General features: G+C 42.5%; 1 protein-coding gene across 4 annotated transcripts in view; it reads right to left on the bottom strand.

Moving 5' to 3' along the window:
- slit1a (slit homolog 1a (Drosophila)) overlaps positions 1–19,737 on the bottom strand; it is an 85,546-nt gene that overhangs the window by 62,436 nt on the left and 3,373 nt on the right. For all 4 annotated transcript variants that reach the window (XM_084948910.1, XM_084948912.1, XM_084948911.1 and 1 more), the window contains exons 2-4: positions 11,577–11,648; positions 9,268–9,339; positions 7,709–7,780 (exon numbers count right to left, since the gene is read on the bottom strand). In XM_084948910.1, coding sequence (XP_084805036.1) covers positions 7,709–7,780; positions 9,268–9,339; positions 11,577–11,648 — 216 coding nt within the window. The remainder of the gene's footprint in view (positions 1–7,708; positions 7,781–9,267; positions 9,340–11,576; positions 11,649–19,737) is intronic.

Genomic DNA, 19,737 nt, shown 5'->3' with positions numbered 1-19,737 from the left:
CACCACAGACAGAAAAGTGACAGATCCCACAATTCACAAACACAGAGAAATATAGCCACAGGGCATACGAAGGAGTTCAACAGGATAAAGGGATGTGTCCAAAGCCTATAATTATATATGCATACAAAACTAAAAATCCAAAAATCTCTTTCCATCTATTATACCACCCTTTTTCCAAGCAACTGGATCATAAAATATGAGGCGCTGTTTGAACTATTTCACCTTCCAAATCCTTCTTTCTTTCTCTGTGTCTTCCGCTTACTCAGAAAAGGTAAACAGTCCAAGTCCAAGCCCCACAGAGCATTGGTTGCTACAGCAGCAAATCGGCAGGAGGTGGGCAAAGTATGTGTGCAGTGGCATTTGTGTGATTGTGTGTGTCTCTATTTGAGTGTGTGTATGTGTGTGAAGGCATAATTTGCCCTGCAGTTTGTTTGTTTCTGCTTTTCAAAATCACAGAATCAGAGACTGAGCCTGAGGCCACAGAATGGGGCTGGACTAATCATTTACTGTACGCGTGTGGGTTTCCACAGTGTGTGTGTGTGTGTGCGTGTGCGCGCAAGCTAAACATGCACATGTGTGGGTAGCTCCATGCTTCTTCCTGCTCTGCAGGATGTAAGGAAGGGTTTTCGAACGCCTTCACCCCTCCCCACCCATGGGATCAGAGGCGGTGTTTGGGTCTGCTTGGGATACGTCCAACACTGAGCACCAGACTCTCGCATCCAGACCCTAACAGCTCATAACTAGAGATTACACACAAATACTCAAGTCTTCCTGCTAAGAACTTCACACACGACACTTCCACATGATGATCCAGAGCTGATAGTGTTGATCGAAACCCCAGATCTTGAAATGAACCGTAACGAGGTGGACAGATGCACTGAGTGAGGGAAACACTCTCTGCAGGGAGATTGCACTCTATTACTGCTGTGATGAATGAGCTGGATTTCTCATTCTGATAGATGCATTCATACTCCATACTGCTTGACTGTATGAGCCAATTTTGCACACACATGACTACTAAGCAACATGACCGCAAGCAGGACAACCCAACCAGCACCGCATTGGTTGTTATTCCTGGAACGGGACAGCAGACTTCCTCAAACCCCTGCTCTAAGATTCCAGGGAGTAAGTGCATATATGTGTGTTTGTGTGTGCATGAGGGTAGCCTTTTCTCCTCTGTGCGTCAGTTCCAATCTGGACCAGGCGAAGCCAGCCATCACAGAGGCAAACTGCCGGCAACGGCACAGAGAGGAGGAGGAGGAGGCCTCTTTCTGCAGCTCTGCGAGTGAAATCCCCGTGTGTGTATACTCATGACGGATCTAGACCACACTGTGATGTCTTATTCATGCCGTATCAATTCATAATGACCAGCCTAGTCCCCAGTGTGAAGATGTGCGTGCACACGCAATCACAAACGCATAGGAATGTGCATGTGTGTGACTGGACGGTCACCACTGAAGAACTTGCGCATGTGTGTATATGTGTGTGTGTGTGTGTGTGTGCGCACATGTTTTCTTGTATGAATATTTAGAGCATCAGAGATGGTATGAGTGTGTATGTAGAACAGCGTGTACCAGACAGTGGACATACACACACACACACACACACACAGACCACTGATGTCCCAGTGCTTGAGTGTGAATATTTAACAAGCCTCAATCCATCTGTTCAATTATTCATGAGGAAGGACACAAAATCGTTAGTAAATATAAACACCGCTGTTTCTCTCCTGCTTTTGCTACATCTTTGCTGCTCTCCTTTGCACCTCTGACCATCTCTCTCTCTGTTCTTTAACTTTGTCTTTCTTCAGTCTGTTTTTTGTCCTCTTTTTCATTCTTTCTCATTCCCCTTGTGCTGTGGTTGTGAATATTTCAGATGGCAGAGTGGTTTCTAAATTACCCCCTTTTGGCTTCCGCTCTCCTCACATGGTTTGGTCTGCATTTCTCTCTCACACACGGTCCGATCTCGTAAAGAAAACAGTGACAAGCCATAAAAGCCACTTTTACCGTCTGACAAGGACAGGGGCAGGAAGAGGGACGGGGGCAAAAAGTTAAGGCCTGGCCAGTTTGGTCGCCAAGTCAGGTATTTCAAACTGCTTAAAAAATAAATAAATAAACGTCACCCGTGCACTGAAGTTAAAATTTCACCCAGCGTCACTCAAATTAGGAAAATAAATATAGATAAACACCTCTGATGGTTTTTGTTGAGGAGGTGAGTTCTTCCATGAATAATGAAAAAATGTGTCTTTTGTTATTAGTGCTCAAAGGATGCTTGGAGAGCATTTCCTTTGCCAAGGTCAATGCTCTTTCTGGCAGTTTTAAAGAAAGTGATGAGGATCTTCATCAGATTTGCTGGGTTGTTCAACACAGCCTGAACTCTACTGGGCAAGCTTTCTTTTAATTTATTTAAGTATTCTCCAGGAATAGTTCTCCAGGCTTTTTGAAGGACATTGAAAACTCTTCTTTGGAGGTTGGCTGCCTTTTGTTCTGTTCTCTGTCAAGATGCTCTCACACGGATTCATTAATACTGAGGTGTGCGATTTTTTTTTCATGTTCAAAATGAAGACCTTGCCAATCAGATGCTTTTCAGATGGTGGATCCCTGGCTTGTCTCTTGATATAAGTTTTCTATGCTTGAATGAGCCATTACATCCTGTACTGGACTGAAAATGAAGTGAAAAAGGAACCAATGTCCAAAGAAAAGCTTTGAAACACTGTCAGAAAACCCAAAGACCATTTGGGCAATTGAGTGAGAGATGCAAATGCTAGCAAAACAGCCAATAGCAGCAGATTAAAAAAAATAGTTGGATGTCCAAATTAAACTGTCATTTTCACCATAGAAGACCTCAATAGCATGCATAGTCAGAGGCTGGCCAATATGCACATAAAACGTGTGGCTAAAGCTACAATAGCAGTCAAACATTACAATCATTTTTGTTAAGTGTGTTCAATAAAAACGTACTACCATAATGACAATACTGTCACAATTCACATACTGTGGAAGTAACTTCATAGTGTATACAATGTACTAGATGGAAGTTTCAAAATGGATACACAGTGTGAAGTCTGAAGCTAGCTTCACTGAAGTCTGTGCTGTCATTATTTACTTAGTGTCAGACAAACCACAGTCAAGAAATCAGGATGTCTACCATTGATGGCACAGAAACCTTCTGATGAAGATGAGTTGCCATGGGGACTGCTGCCAAGCGGGAGCCCAAACAGTCCTCTAAGGAAGAGAGAGAGTCCTAGCACACTGAGGCAGGTCATTCATCAGAAGAGACAAAGAGAAGGAAACAACAAGACCAGCTTGAAGCATTAACAGCCTGCCAGATGCACACACACATGCATGCATGCATGCAAAGACGCCTACACAGCACAGTATTATACAAACACAAACGGTCACGAGGAGAGAAAAACCCCCACACACACATTCAACTCAGTCTTTCACGCAGTCATACACAAAAAGTCAAAAGTCAAAAGAGTTAATTTGCTTGCTTTATGGCACAAAAAGTCTTGGAACACTGGAGCAAGTTTACAAGCCAATCAAACTGAAGCAAATGAAAAGGGGAAAATAGTGTATATGTGCTGAATGGTAACAAAGTCAAAACAAGTGGGAAAACTGTGACAGAGAGATGATTTATAGGCTTAATGATAGTGCACTTTATTCAAGACCTTCCTACCCTAAATAATTCTTTATTTTCACTCTGAGCTACTGTTCCCTAAGCATCAAGCAATCAACAAACACAAAACACAGCATCTCTCCAACACAAACACAGAAGAAGCAGCTTTGCATCAACACATATCTGAAGCGGCTCTTTTATCTACAGTCAGAGCCACAGAAAGGACGTAATCCCTTGTGTATGCATACCATCCACACACAGAGATCTAATTATAGTGTTATTCTCTGAGTGTTTGTGCCTAATTAGTGTTATTTACATTTTCCCTCAGTTTTCTTTCTCTTGTGTGTGCACATTTGCCTGTGTGTCTCAGTGAATGTGTGTGTGTGTACGTTTGGTGTTTGTGTATATTAGAGTACCCGTTGCCAGGCATTAACGTTAAATTGAAGGATGTAAAAAAGCTTCTTAAAGACGGATGAGACACACCCCCTTTTTCAAACCTTTGCCAGGGTTTCCTCAGCTCCCCTGTAGTGCAGGTACTACCACACCCTTCCCACATCCCTCCACCTCCCTCATCTTTCCTGGGGAGTTATACAAGGGAAAACCTTCCCTGATTATCTCCTTAACCGACAACATAATACAAAAAGTTGGTCATTATCGAACGCGACACCCCCTCTAAACAAACCTGTGTTGCTGTCCCAAGCAAATGCGCTTGCTCAAAAACCTCAAAATACCCCTTTGTCTCCTCCTCCCCCAGTCACCCATCGTCAGCCTAAACCAGATGCTATTCCCTGGGGCCAGCTATCAGACCAATTGCTCTACACGCCCCCGACTCTACTCACCTATGCCACTTTTTTCCCTCCATCCTGCGGTCCTTCCTTCCTCCTGCTCTCCCACTGCGAAAGCACACTAATTACAAACATGGATGAGTAGATTACAGATCTGAAGCGCAGTGGAAGTGGGATAAGGAGTAGTCAAGGCTGGTGAGAGGGGGGCAACAGGTCATTAACAGTGATGAATGCAACTCTATTTTCACTGTTATTGTTCAGTGATGTTCTGCGCAGCGCCTCTCACCTCCGAGCCACTGTTCCCATGCCTTCTTGTCGGGGTCATCCATCACAGGAAGCTTTAACTAACTCCGTCTCTCCCTAATCATCTCTAATCAATTCCAATTATCTTTCCTATTTCCCCCATGCATCAGTGTCTCCAGGATCTCTGAGGCATGGGAAAAGATAGGAGGCAGTGTAGCGGGGGTCTGTATAAAGAGTTTGGCTCTCACAAGAGAAAGTACGTAGCTCTGGAAAATCCACCTGTGCAGTTTTCTGTTTTTTAAATGAACCAAGACACATTATACACCTTAAACCTATTAGCTTTGATGCTTTAGCAGAATTATAGCACAAGATAAAATTCAGTTATTTCGAAATGCTAAATATTTCGTTCTTTTACGGTAGGCTTTACTAGAGCTCTTTAAAAATGTGTTCTAGCAAGAGCACTTGGATTAATTCATCTTCCCTTTGTAGAGCAAACTCATTACCCCGTTAACGTAATGACTCCATGGGATCAAGTGTTTAAAAACTTCCCACAAAACAACACTACACTGCTCATTTAACCAACACCCTTTTATTAACCCGGTAGCTTTTCCTCTAAAGTTTAATGAGAGCGACAATCTCATCTGCTATCCCTCGCTCCTCTACCCCCTTTTGCCCTTCGTTCTGTTTGTCCTCTCAGCAGGGTGTCTAAGACAAATGGCCACTTTGTTATACAAGCTTTCCTTAAAACCCTCACTCTAGAATGAGCAAAGAGAATAATAAAAAAAAGAGTAGAGCAAAAAAGACAGCAAGAGTGTTAAAGTATAGAAAAGCAGAAGGGGAGCAATTAATCCTGCTTCCAAGAGAAGAAAAACCATCTGGGTTTGTGCTACACCTGAGGGCAGCGGGCTTTCACATTAACCTCTTTTGTTGGGATCATAAAGGCAGACCCTAACAAGCCCCAGTGAGCTCTTTGAGCAAGTGCAAAGACTCGCACACAAATACATACGCAACCACAGACTCTCTTTGTCTATTGAGCTCTCTCCCTCTCTTTCTCTGTCGTCCTCAGACACACACATAAATGCACACATGACATAGCAGTGAAAGTCTTCCTCTGGGAGATGAGGACCTTTTAAGTCCATTAAAAGCTGCTGGCGGGAGCGAGACGAGGCTGTAACCCAACCGCATCCGACTGCAACCAGAACCTATGGTGTGGTCGGGAACACCGCTCAGGAGTTGAGAAACACCTTAGGAAAAAAATATCTTTGTCTTCTACTGCTGCTCCTGATCCCACGCTACTAGCCCAAATTTTTTTTTTAACAAGGACTACAAGTCTTTCACAAAGTAGTATCTGTCAGTCAAGCACTGGCACCATAAAGATTGAATTATTGCTGATTCCTTGGCCTTGGATTTGTTTTAACTGTTAAAAAATGCCAGGCACTTTCACACCTGAAAAGCCTCAAGGTCAATTACTGTTCTCTTCTGTCTAACCAAGGATAAAGAACAAATGAGTGTATACACAGACACATAGCGAATCGATTAAGCAATGTTAAACAAAGTCTCACTCTCCAGAACATGGCTGAGAACCCAGTGATAGGTTTAGAATAATGACCATGAAGTTAGACTGGATGTGTTAGCACAATCATTTGGCTGCTGACTACGCCAGCTGCTCCAGATGGACCAATCACACTGGTTCAAGGCCATCCGCTGGTCTGAGAGGCCTTGGTCTGCTCTTAGTCTACTAGACACACAACTCAGTGCTGCTCAGTGTGAACAAACAACAAGACAACCAGCCTTGTACCAAAAGAGGAGGCCTTAAATTCCCAGCGGCTGGTTTGGGCATAATGATAGGTGACGTGGGGAAATAGTTGCAAGGAAGCGACAGATAGATTCAAGATGGTGTTAAACATCAAACGCAAGATAAACAGATGGAGGGCTAAGGCTAGGATCATGGGTTAGTAGTATCACTATGAGTATAGAAGGAAGGGAAATGACTTTTCCATGTCCCACTGTTTCATTATTCCCAGATGCTCCAGGTAATCTGAACGCGAATAATAGGGGCTCCAATGATCAGTTAGCAACAGGGACACTGATTATACCAAAGAAAGAAAAAGAAACATAGAACCTCTTTGTAGATGGGAATAAAAGTTAAGCATTACTGTGGGATCGTCTCGCTGCATGAGGTGCATGAGTTGAAGGATGCGTGGGTGTGTGACTGAATGGGACCGGTCTTAACAAGAAGCAAACGAAAGTGTGCTCCACCTTCACCATTCAATGAAGGTGGAGCATGCTGGCGGACTCGCATGACATAAAACAATCTCATTAAGTAACAAAGCCATCCTTTCACCTGGACTTAGGTTCACAGTCTAATTTGTCCCTTAGCTCCAGTCTGATCAAATCTCTGTCACCCCTAGATCCTCTTGCAGACAGTCTGAAGCCCTTTTCAGACACGGGATACGTAACATTGCTGGCTTCATCCAGCTCTTAAACTGGTGCTATTCTGTCATTCAGACACTTTTACGTTATTTTTCAGACAAACCCACACGATGAGAGAGCCAAAGTACAACCACGATTTTTTCCATATGTGCAAAAGAGCTGTTACACTTGAGGCAGCAAAGCATTGTCGGCATAGTGACTTTAATTTGGAATGCTAAGTTATCTTTGCCATTTAAAAGAGCAGGATCTGTGCTGTGAGCTGCAGAAGCTGTCCCACAAAGGACCGTTCTTCCGGATTAGGAATTTCAAAACTGCGTCACAGACAAATTGCAAATTAATGTGCAAGTTATTACTGCTTATAAATCCATTAATGTAGATATGAAGCCAACTACTTCAGATGTCCATTTTTCTCACCCAGTTCATTTTGCCTTATGGTCAACAAGAAAGAGTTCTGATGTGTATTTCAGCAAGTGCAATTGAAATATATTTGTACTTTAATTGTGTTTATACCTAATCAAACCAAAGCCAGAATTCACCAGACTTGCCTAACTGAGCCATCTTTGGTGGTTTGCATAGTGTGCGCTGACAGAGAGGAAGAGGTAAATTAATAAAAAAGCGAATGTACTTACAGTCGAGACAGGCCAGGGTTCTTCTGAAACAGCAACTCAGGAAGCTGCTGCAGTTGATTACGGTTCAGCCGCCTGAAGCAAGGAAAACGTATGATCAACCAGTGATTGTGCGTGTGTGTCTATGCATGTGTGTCCTTGAATGTGTAGGCTGTGAATAATTTCTTCTAGCTGCCGTAGAATCGGCTTAGCCACAGGCTATTGTGTTTCAGTGTGCTCTGCATGTCACATAAATATCCAACTGAAAGTTCGGGGGAATTAAAACTGCTGGTCAGAGACAGTGCCGTAAATTATCGCTACACAGTTAAATGACTTTGTTTTGCCTTGCAAAATAGCATTCTGTTGACTTTCCCAGAACAACAAAATAGCAACATTCCAATTTTTTTTTAAAGTGAATCATATCCATTCAGTTATAGGAACACTAAAACATTTTATTCGGGACGATCTATCGAAAAAAGATGTTTCTAAATAAAATTAAGAGGAATGGATGAGCTTATTCAAGCCCAAGGACACACTGAGAGGGGTGGTGGTTGGCAAGAGACTCCACGTCAAACAGCTAACATCTAAGACTGGCAGGCTTTATGCAAATACAACAATTAAGTCAATGGAGAACAGACTGTTGCTAATCTGTTGAAAACCACAACTCTCTCCTTTTTGAATGGCCCATTTGAGGCCCATGGGAGCGAATGCAAGGACTGTGGCACAGAGACGCTGCAAATGTGAGGCCACTGCCATGCCTTCAGACAAATTCAGACAGATGTTAGGACTTGTGCCACACACTGTATACACTGAGAAGAGTGTTCGGCCAGCTGAGAGGGAGATTTAGTGCATAATGGACATTAATGGTCTGCTGCTGCTTCATTCACACTGAACTGTACCTGCTGGTGGGTTAGTGGCTTTTAAACATTAAAGAAACGAGCCACTCAATTTCCACATTGGTCTGGCACATGGAAATGTCTACCCAATGTTTGGGATCAGTTGAATATGGAGGAGGAGGAGGAAAGGCAAGCTGTGCGTGGTCTCAAGTTTGGTAACACAGACTGTTAATGTGGGTTTCAGATCAGGGGAAAGTCTTTTATAAGTTAACCACTATGTCTGCATTACGCCGTGGTCCATAAAGTCATCTGCTGTGCAGGTTTCCATGTGGCTAGCACTATTGATTTACTAATGAGGGGGTTAAGGAGTGGTTGATTGCGTTTGTCTGTGTGTTTTCCCAGCAAGTTTACAAGCTGTCAAGGAGTCCTGGTGCTGTCCAGATGAGCCAGGGTCTGCGGTGGGGGAGGCCTTTTAAGCCCACATATCCCACTGAGGGCATTCCTGTCAGGCAGAGCTAATAAAAATACTCGCAGCCCACACCGTACCCTCTTAGCACCATCCAACCACAATGAAAGGCCAGGATAGTGCCACACACTTGATTTTGCAAGATTTTATGTATCATTCCTGTTAGTCTCATTACCCCCAACAAATACAGAGAGTGAAAACACATGAGTATTAGGGTGGGATTTTCATTTCAAGTTTAAGTGTGTTCAGGCTATCTAAAGACAACCATTGGTCATACTCACAGTCTTTCCAGCTCCTTCATGTCATCAAAGGCCCCACGCTCAATCACAGTAATCTGATTCTCCACCAGCTGCCTGCAGAAAAGAAGGGAACGAGAAGTTACGTCACGTCAAAGTCTGTAGGGGGTCACTCTGGCTTTAGAATTGTGTAATGGGCTTGGTTTTAGGGTTTAGGGGGCAAGGGATTTTGCAGTATGTACAGTATTTATATATTCAAGTAGGGTGCAGTATATTCAACACTTCTCTTCCACATACACACACACACACAGAGGGCAGTGGTGTGGACTGAGGGGCACTGGGAATCTTGGCAAAAGGAGGAGGGATAGCAGCCAGGAAAGTTTCCAAGGTGGTTCAGAAAGTGTGTGTCTGGTGCTCTAGTGTGGTCCACTGAGTGTAGTAGCTGGGTGGAGAAGAGACGAAAAGTAGGCAGGGGGTCAGAAAGTGTGAGGTGAGCTCCAAGTTTTTGACATCTGACTGAATCAAGGGAAAGTGGGGTGTGCGTGTGTGTGTGCGTGCGCCTGTGAAACAGCATAGCTGTACCATATCAGAGTTTTTAGGCACCACATCAAGGCTATTAGACATAAACAAGCAAACATGGATGCACACAAACACAGAATCCATGCACACAAGTTGCAACACATCCCTTCCTCAAGTACAATGCCAAAGCTAACACACAAAAAAGGGGCTTAGATAGTTTTGGAAGTGTTACAATAACACAAAATCAGGAAGGAGAGAAAAGTGTCCAGCAGCTTTAGAAGCAACAAGCGCTCTCCTTCATTACATACACAACTGTTCTGTGTTGAAGGTAACCTCTCATGTCTCCTGTGAGGCCATGGCGCACTGCAACTCAGCAATCTGGGCTTCCTCCCCATCGAATATAAATGCTAATCACTTTTCACACTCCATAAACATGGAGAGAAACGTGCAATTCATCTCAGATCTCTTTCTCATGAATTTAGATGGAAGCGGAAAAAATGTGATGAGTACTTTTGAATTGAGAAAACTTTTTTTTTTTCTTTATTTTGAGGCAACCTGCGGGTACATAACCTTCAATTTCTCTGATCTCTTTTGCTATCTACTTTTTGTTGATTGTTCCTTTATTACTCCGTACGCATTTCATCACAGAACAGAGACACACTGCAGATTTTGAAGAGCCAAGCACTCGGATAGGTGGATGTAAATCAGCTGTGTTGATTTTAGACTGACAGAAGAGATGGCAGCTCAGTGTAAAGATAAACCTCTGCTCCTGTTCTTGCTCCTTCTGAGGGCAGGATCAGAGGTCAACCTGCTGTTGCCCCACAAAGCCAACACATGTAGATACTTGTTTTTTAGTTGAACACACAGACTTTTGTTGTACCAGCATTTTGTTTATCATACTTCATGTATATGGAAGGAAATCCTGTGTGTGTGTGTGTCTGTGTGTGTATGTATGTGTGCCTTACTGTGGCAGTGAGAGTGGATCACAAGCTTAACAGCAAGGGAAGTTCTGTTTTTGGTAGCCCTGCAAGTTGTTTCCTTCTTACTTGCTAGAAGCAAGCTGTCGACACGAAGGCATTTAACCTCCACATGAGGGTAGGAGGTGGTGCAGAAAAAGGGGCATGCTTAGGAAGACAACAAGGGACGAGAAACGTTGGGACCAGGAGGGAAAAAATGGGCAGGGGGGATGGGCGAGTAACCATGAGGATTGAAAACAGTCAGACTTTGCAGGGTAATAGGAATTATGCTGAGATCATGTTACATTTAAAACATGTTCGGGTCTACAGCGCTTCCCCTTTAGCAGCGTTTTTAACACCTATAGCAGTGCTCACCAGTTTGTGTGCACATACACACAGAGAAACTTTTATAACTACTTTATTACCCGAAGTCACAAGTGCTGTTTAATTTCACAGGAGAGGGAATTGATGACTTCACCTGAATGTGTTAGCTGTGTTGAGAGCCCATTTAGAACTGGCGCTTGTGTGCACATTACATGCTGATGTGAGGGAACAGAGGGCAAGTGAGCATATGTGTGTCTAAGGGACGGTAAAGTGCAACTACAACAGGCAGAATACAGTGAGAGAGAAGGCCATTACATCAGTGGTTGCAGTCACTCAGGAGCTTAATGTACTTTGGAGTAGGACTCTTGATGAATGCATTGCCACTTCAGTGGGTTTATGCTAATATCAGCAGAAAGTCAGTATAGCTGCAAACTGCTAGGGTAGATACAATTCAGATATGCATGGCTAGATAAACTCAGCCACCACCATGCTCCACAGATACTCCTACTGTACAAACAATTCATTACTGCCCATAAACAGAAGGTGAGTACTTACAAAACTCTGAGGTACTTCAGTCCAGCAAAGTCACTCTTAGTGATTCGTGTGAGGTTATTCCCATTCAGCTCCCTGCAAAGAGAAGGATGCAAACAAAAATTAATAATTACATTTTACCTCTGAAACTATTCAGTAACAGCTTAATGAGCGCATAGCAGCATAGAGGCTGTCACACTTGAGGGATTAAAACAACTGCACACTTCTGACAAAAGTGACACACACACACACACACACAGTGCACTTAGTTTTTTACTAAAACATAATCCTGGTATAATAAATGTTGAGAACTTCTTTAAAAGCTAGTGTTTTTTTGTTGGAAATCAAGGAGGCTCAAGGTGCTAAAAGGAAGTTCAAGCTAAGTTCCAACTCTACTGGGAGATATTAAGACGTCCTTTAAAGCCACATTTGAGCTGCCTGTTTGTCTTTCTGTTCCAGCCTCCTCCAACCGAACACCGCCCCCCACCCCTTCCCTCTCTGTCTGCCATGTCCTTCTACAATCGGTGGGGATTAGCAGGAGCCAGCACAGGGGATTTGGGTAGGGCCACAAGGCCAGAAAGCTAAGTGCTTTGGATATAATGGGAGCAGCTCCCTGCTGGGAGCTGGCTATTGCTGCAAATAAACAGGAAATCAAGTAATTGAAGAAGTGATTTGAATTTTAGGTTTGTTTTCAAGTCCTAACCAGATGAACTTGACTCCGGCACCCAAAGTTGTTTGGTGGATTTGTTGACCTCTGGTTTGTGTAAATGTAAGATTTACTTTAAACCTCAATAGTAGATTGTATTCTCCTGACAGAGGGAAAAACAAAGCAGGCAAAGCAAATCATATAAGCCTCGAAGGCACTGAGAGTAATCAAAACACACACTTTGTGTGTTCTATTAACTTTCTGAGCATTATGTGTCCACCCTACACTGACCCCCAGGCACTCCTTCGCAAAGTAAAACCAAAAAACTAGTTCCAAATCTACACCGAAACCACTGCTCTCCCTTCCTCAGCAACTCTCTCGCTCTCTCGTCTAATGACCACTCGAGGGACCGTAGTGCTATGCGGTACGAACGAGAACGGTCATTATAGACAGATGGTGGATGTGTGTGCGTGTATACACAGGTGCATCGACAGGCGAAGCGACAGGACCACAGGAAAATAAATAATGGACTGGGCTTCGTTAGCCTGGGCTCTGATACACACACATGTGGAGCTCATTACAGGTGCTTACGAGGATACGTGCATACACCCACACACATGCCTTTTTGGATTTCCAGTGTCTTATCTTCAGGGTGGTCATCGCTGATGAAACCCTGACAACATTAAAAAAGAAAGACTAAGAGACAAAGATTTGGGGGTTATTAAAGAGAGGGGTGACAGAACAAATATACGGAAAACAAATGCTTTTTCCGTTTAGCAATGATGTTTTGTTTTGTTATATAAACAGAAGCCTGTCAAATATCTGCATGTAAGCTGTTATACAACATCATTTCAAAATCTTTTTATATTGTTTGATATTGGGTGGCTGCACTAAATTAACTCTTTCTGGAAACATCTTCAAATGCTGCAGTATCCCGCAGGAAGTGCCATCTTAAGGGACACACCTGTTCAGCAAAGCAGCGACATTTAGGCAATGCTCAAATGCCACCCCCAGGCTATAGTGTTTAGTCGGGATAAATCCATGGATTCATACTGTTTATGACATAGGCTGACCTTTATGATTGACATTTTGAAAACATCAAGCAATTTTTTACAAAGTCCTTGAAATTGCTCAAATGACAGTCAGGTCTTTTAAAGTTGTCCCGACATTAATCTTTCCACCTTAGCTCATCTTCTTCAAGGACAGATGACTTATTGATGCCGTATTGACACAATCCTTGACAGTTCAGTGCCACACTGAGCTGTAAGATTGCATATTTCTTGCATTGTCCTAAGCATGAATTTCAAACATATATGTACTGGGCAGTGTGTGTGGCTGATTTTTGGATGTCCGGTTGATGTAAAGGATTCTGGTATTCCCATCCATTTCTGTTTAAGGAGGGAGTAGCTATGGTATGTAAAAGAAAGAAAAACACAAAAAGAACAGCGGTATACAAACGGGCACATTGTTCAGATCTACAAAAAGATTGCAGAATACGCCCTGCAGACGTGATTAAGCCATGACTCTGGATTCAGCATTGCTTGTGTCTGTGTTTATTCCACATCTAAATAATGGCACAGTATGCCAAAGTCAGATTTAGTGTCAGTTCAAGGAAAAGTCTGCTGTTTATTAGCTACAGTATCAGTCATTGCTGTTTCTTTTGTTTTCCAATCAAAGAGAGCTAAGCAATGGCTTTTGGCACTGCAGCAAAGGCATATTAACTCCCTCCATATACAGATGTTTTCTGATACTGACTTTGTGCGGGATTTCACATTACAGTACCGCAGTATTACTTTAGAGGCTGAAAATTATTAGGTATCAGACTGAGTTCCTATAGTAAAAAGATTTCCACTTCCCAGTCTCAGTCAAATCCATTCCACCCTCTGGAAATTCTGTAAGAATTCCCAATGCTGACACACTTCCTGAGGAGAAAACGGATTTATGACATCACAATCTAATCCGTCTTCATCTTCTGTCCCAAGCAGATTGATGCCTGAGAGTATTTCCTGGTGCACCTTCCCTGGGGTGGACATGTGGCAGCTATGCTCCATTGCCCTGTATCTCTATAAATTCAAAGGAGCTTGAAACACTGCTACAATGCTGAAAAACTCATTACGTTTATATCTGCCAGCTGCTGGGGTCCCTCTTCTGAGCCTTTTTGTGACCTGTTTCAAATTGAGCCACATTATGTGAAATGATACTCCAAGTCAGAGAATAAGCAAGCACAGTGGCTCACTGAAGTTTTCACACAGATTGATCCACATGTGCTCTTTTTCTTACACACATATACAACTACAATTTCAATATATGGGACCAAAGAATGCATTGAACCACTCCCACTGACGTGTATATGAACAGCACCACTGGGACAGGCAATTGTGTTCAGATCAGAGCCAAATCACAACTAAATGGTCACAGGAGAAACTACTGTTGGCTGCAGAGATTTTCAGCAGCAGAATCGATTTATGCCAGAAACTTTTCAAAACAAAAACAAACATAGAACCACTGGCTAGCAAATGAGTCATTATGATGCGACAGTTACTTAAAACAAAGCAGGATAAGGCAAACAACTCAATTTAGAGTTCCCACATCTCACAGGTTTTGTTAATCATTCCATTCAGAAACCATATTACTGCTACTAGGGTTGTCAAAAAAATAATAATACTCAGATACAAATCACTACTGAAAAGGATAAGACGATCATTTGCAGCAGTGTTAATACCAGCAGCGCCTTGTTTGCCTCCTCCAGCTGACACACAACTTCACACAGTACTGCAGAATGGCAGGCACACAACCCCTCCTGCCAATAACACCTGTTCACATGACTTTGACACTTTGACAAATTTCAAGAGGTCAGAGGTCATGCCAACAACATTCAGGTGTTAAAAAGTTATCATAAATGTTAATCTAGCCAGTACCCATGTTAATGCTACCTGTTAAACTATTAGCAATTATCTAATTAGCCACAGTAGCCATATGTCGTCATTAAGCTAGCAGCTAGCAACTATGTGGAGGCTAGCTTACAAATGAGTTCTTCCCTCATTGTTAATAGACTGTTAATTTAGCTGGATAATACAATTATTTGTGTCACCAGAAAAAACAGCACTACCTCAGAGAGCCTAAAAATAGTCTCTCTTTTATTCACCACCTAAGAGAATCTTTTTTTTTTTTTTTTTATCAGGCAGCTTAGAAATATTGTTGTCATTGATGTTATTGTTTTTATTGTTTCAATATTTTTTTTTTAAAAAGCCCCTTAGTTTTTATGACAAAAAATTAAGACACATTTGTCTTATTCTTTTTCTCCAATCCTATTAAAAATAGTATCTAATATTTTCCTGTGAGTCGGTATTGAGTTTGACAATCCCAGCTGCCACACTTCGGCTCATTTTGTTTTAGTTTTCATCAATTTCAGTGTTAGTTTTAGTCATATTGTAGGGATTTTTTTTTTAAGTTCAGAAAAAAAAAATTGTAATATTAACACAGACATCCAGCAGACATCCAAGTAAAAAGAAATTTTAAAAAAACCCCAATTTAATCAAGCCTTGACAAGCATGTTGTGAGGAAAGATTTGACCAAATTGAAGGTTTTTCATTCACATTTCTTTTTATTTGAATTAAAACTTTTTTTATTTTTTATTATTTTAATTACATTTTTTTCAAACTACATAACTTTATTTGTTTTTCCTTTTTTCACACCTACTATTAGTTGTTAATAAGGTTCAGTTCACTATAATAATCTCAGTCCCATTCCTGGTTTTACTGAGGAGTCCGAGGAAGGTGGTTCATTTTAACAGTCGTATATTTACAGGCACAAATTTTACTAACAGGCTGCAAAAAAATTATGCAGCAGGCTAGCAAAAGTATTTCCGCAAATGAAAACTGCAGTCATTCTGTATCGCTGCTGTAAGCGCCACAGGACCATTTGTCCTGGACAGCTTTAGCCTGGCAGGGAGGACAGAAGCCAGCTGATTGAGGATTGGTGGCATAACGCTGTCCAAACTCCTCTTGTGGAAACAATCTGATGAACACAAGCTTGACGTCCCACAGCCTAAAATGTGGATGCTCATTAACCACAATCACACACTGATGATGCTCTTTGACCAGACCGCTGAGCACACATCCTAATGAATGAACAGGTTGAGAAGCTGTGAAGAAGCAAAGCATTCCTCCTCCCGCAGACTTGGCAGCATATGGGCTTGACAGCCGTAAAACACGCAGGTGGAGACAGCAGGGGAAGAAAGACAGTCACTGTGAGACAGAAAAAGGAGAAAACTACTCTGACGGCGTTGTTAGCTGTCGAAAACCGACGGTGTGAAGCAGTGTGGCAGAGGGTTGCCGTTAGCCATGGGAGCTGTGAAGAGCTGACAGGCTGTCTGGGAAATGTCAGTGGAGAAATGAGGCCTAAATGGCTGGAAGACTACAAGAAGAAAGTGACCTACATACTAGATGGTCAAACGGGGTACGTAACCAGTTGACTGAGCATACAACAGTCTCATACTGAAAGACTGTGAGAATGAGAAGGAAAGGAAGAAAGACCACCATGACCAAAATAATACACTCTTAAACCCAACTGGAACACTTCTGTCCACAGTAAGAGGTCAGATTTCTGCTCAACTCAAAACATTCCCTCTATTGAAATGTGGCTTTCAGACAAGCAGTTAAGGCCTTTAACTGTACATTTTTGGTGTGTGTGTGTGTGTGTGTGTGTGTGTGTGTGTGTGTGTGTGTGTGTGTGTGTGTGTGTGTGTGTGTGTGTGCAGTCAGTGCGTAAAGACCGTCTGAGTGTGTTTTCCTGGCTCCTGGGCTCCTCAAGGGCTATTTACAGTTTTCATTCTGCTCAGTCAGGCCCCAGGAGCAAGATTACTGATAGGAAAGTTAAACATCAAGCGTATCTCACACATGCATTGCCGTCATACGCACACAGAAACACACACACAGCTCCTTCTCATAGCCTTGACCACAGTACGGTCTCCTGCATCCTGTCTTGCTACAGGTAAAAGTCAAGGACCCAAACCCAAACATTTGACTTTTGCTTCTCTTTTCTGGGCCTTCAGACAACAACAACACTCCTGGCAAGAAGATACTATGATGTTTTTTGTTTTGTTTTTTTGTTTTTTTTGGGGGGGGGGGCTTCAGAGCAGTTGCTGCTCTACGCAAAAATTTTACAGATGGAGAGAAAGACTGGGAGATGGAATTAAGGAGCCTGGGAAAAGACCAGGGGGTAAAGTAGCATACAGACAGCTTCTGATCAAACATAGATAACTTACGGCACTTTCTCATGCTGAATTGAATCAATTAAACATCTGTTCCAATGTGTGTTACGGCCACAGGCTGAAAAAGGAACACACACGGGGATGTAGTAGAGGCAGAGACTGAAGGGTCTTTCATGGTTTGTACTGTAACCGTAGTTTGTTCAGTGACAGATTCTGAGGTTCTATTGTGGCTTTGCATGCCGTATGAAGGCTTTTAAGCTACATGAATGTGTACTTTGACTAGAAACTATGGATGAAACAGCTGCACAGCCACATCTATTATGTTTCATTTGTTCCAAACAGAAGACTGACAAGATGTTTGGCTCACAGATGTGCACTGACTGGTAATTTGATGGATGCAGCATATGTGTTTAAATCTGATGGCCTCGAAGAATAAAGACTTGCCATACGTATGACTCTCACCCCCGCAGAGCACACTGATATCAGCATTCCTCCAGCTCTTTGCAGAGGTTAGCCTATCAACAAACGGATAACCCCCACTGCAAAAACAGGGCCATTTTAAATATTTTCAAAAGAAAATCTATCATCATTTTGATCGTTTACTCGTTTCAGACAGTTACCAAAAGCTGACGGCTTGCAGCTGTGCAAATGTGAGGATTTTTCTTCAGTTCTCTGATATTTGATAGACAATAAAATGGAATAATAAATAGAATGAGAAAGAAACAGCTGTGAGTTGAAGCTCTAAATAACTTAGTGTCATATTTAATCTTAAGACATGAGTTCTAAAGGTGTGGATTCATTTTTTTTATTTATTTTTAATAGATGCATTATTTATTGAGAATTATAAAATGAACAACTTGATAAATATCCAAGCTCTAATGTTGCGGTCCTGTGCCATATTGATCTAATTAGCGTGCAGACCAGTGCAGATGTCAAGCTCATGTGGAACGCTGCCCATAATTTGCTCACAGACTTCTCTCAAACAGAAGTGTCTCGAGCAGCATGAAATGTGGATTATGAAGGCATATCCACAATATCAGCAGAGTGTTCACTGATGCGCGTTTTACACACGAACAGACATCACCCGCCCCTCCACTTTCCTGCTTCTTACTGGCTAGTCAGTAGGGTTAAAAGGAAACATGGTCTTCTGAGAGATGAAAGGTGATCTAGGTGGATTTTCCAAATTTGATTTTCAAGGTCTTCTGAGAAACCGGCCCTCGTAGACAGCCATGCAGAGCAATCAGTAATGTACACTGTATATGTTAGGCTCGTGAAAAAGTGCATGCCTTGGTTTTGGTGTATTTTCCTGATAGACACGTGCACTCAAGTTATATCGATAGGGTCATTTCCGAGCTCTCGCGGGCTCAATTAAACACTTCCACAGAGTAGCTGTACTCATTAGAAGAGTGGGCCGGTGGGCCTGCGGTGTGTATAGTAACACAGCTGGTGGCTTTGAGGCTTACGAGTCAGTCATCGTACTCACACTTTCTACACATGTGTGCAAAATGTAAAAAGGTGACTTATTGTTTATTAGAACAAAAACTGAAAGAGCACAGTGGACTATAGGAGGAACTATAGCTTGCAAAACCTCATTTACATTACAGCTCACAAAATCCTCGCTCAAAAGGCAGCTATGAAGAGAGCAAGAGAGAGAGAGAGAGAGAGAGGACATCCACCTCAGTGTTCAGTACAAGAGGAAAGACCACAGCTGTGTTACACAGGCAGTAAATTGAAATGACAGAGTCCCAGGCCTGTAATTTCACAATGCTCTGCTGTGCATAAACATTCTCTGAATGATCTTCATTCCAGGCATTATCACTCCTCATGGGATTACCAGCTATGAGGATGGATATATTAGACTGTAAAAAAGACCTGAATGAAATTCAGTCTGCCTCAGGGCTAGACCTATTCTGCCCTGTATAGTAAATAACATAATCTAGTTTATTCATTCATTAGCTTTGTGGTTGAATTACATCTCTCTTAACTGCTCTGGTGTAGTAATCCTTTCATTAGTGATTACCACTTTAGTTACTGTGCCAACCTTGGCTTCTTATCGTGCTTTCAATCCAACCCCCCAGCTCCACCCTTCACCCCCATTTCTTTGTCTTTTTCCATCTTGCGCTCTCCACTTTAGTCACACAGCCAGTGTTGGCAGGTAGTAGGCAGGCTGTGTTCAGTCTTGTCAGGGTAAATTATGGATCAGGTGGCCAGTGAGCTGTCAGTTGTACCAGCTATGTGGTGATGCCAGAAACACTACAGGCATTCCCTGGCACAGGCACACACGCCTACCACCTCCAACCCCAAAATGCATAGATGTGGTTATCAAA

This window comes from Perissodus microlepis, chromosome 13 (genome assembly GCF_051167445.1).
Source record: "Perissodus microlepis isolate ML-2025 ecotype Zambia chromosome 13, ASM5116744v1, whole genome shotgun sequence".
In the NCBI taxonomy this organism is placed as follows: Eukaryota; Metazoa; Chordata; class Actinopteri; order Cichliformes; family Cichlidae; genus Perissodus; species Perissodus microlepis.
This window is presented reverse-complemented; position numbering and strand designations above follow the sequence as displayed.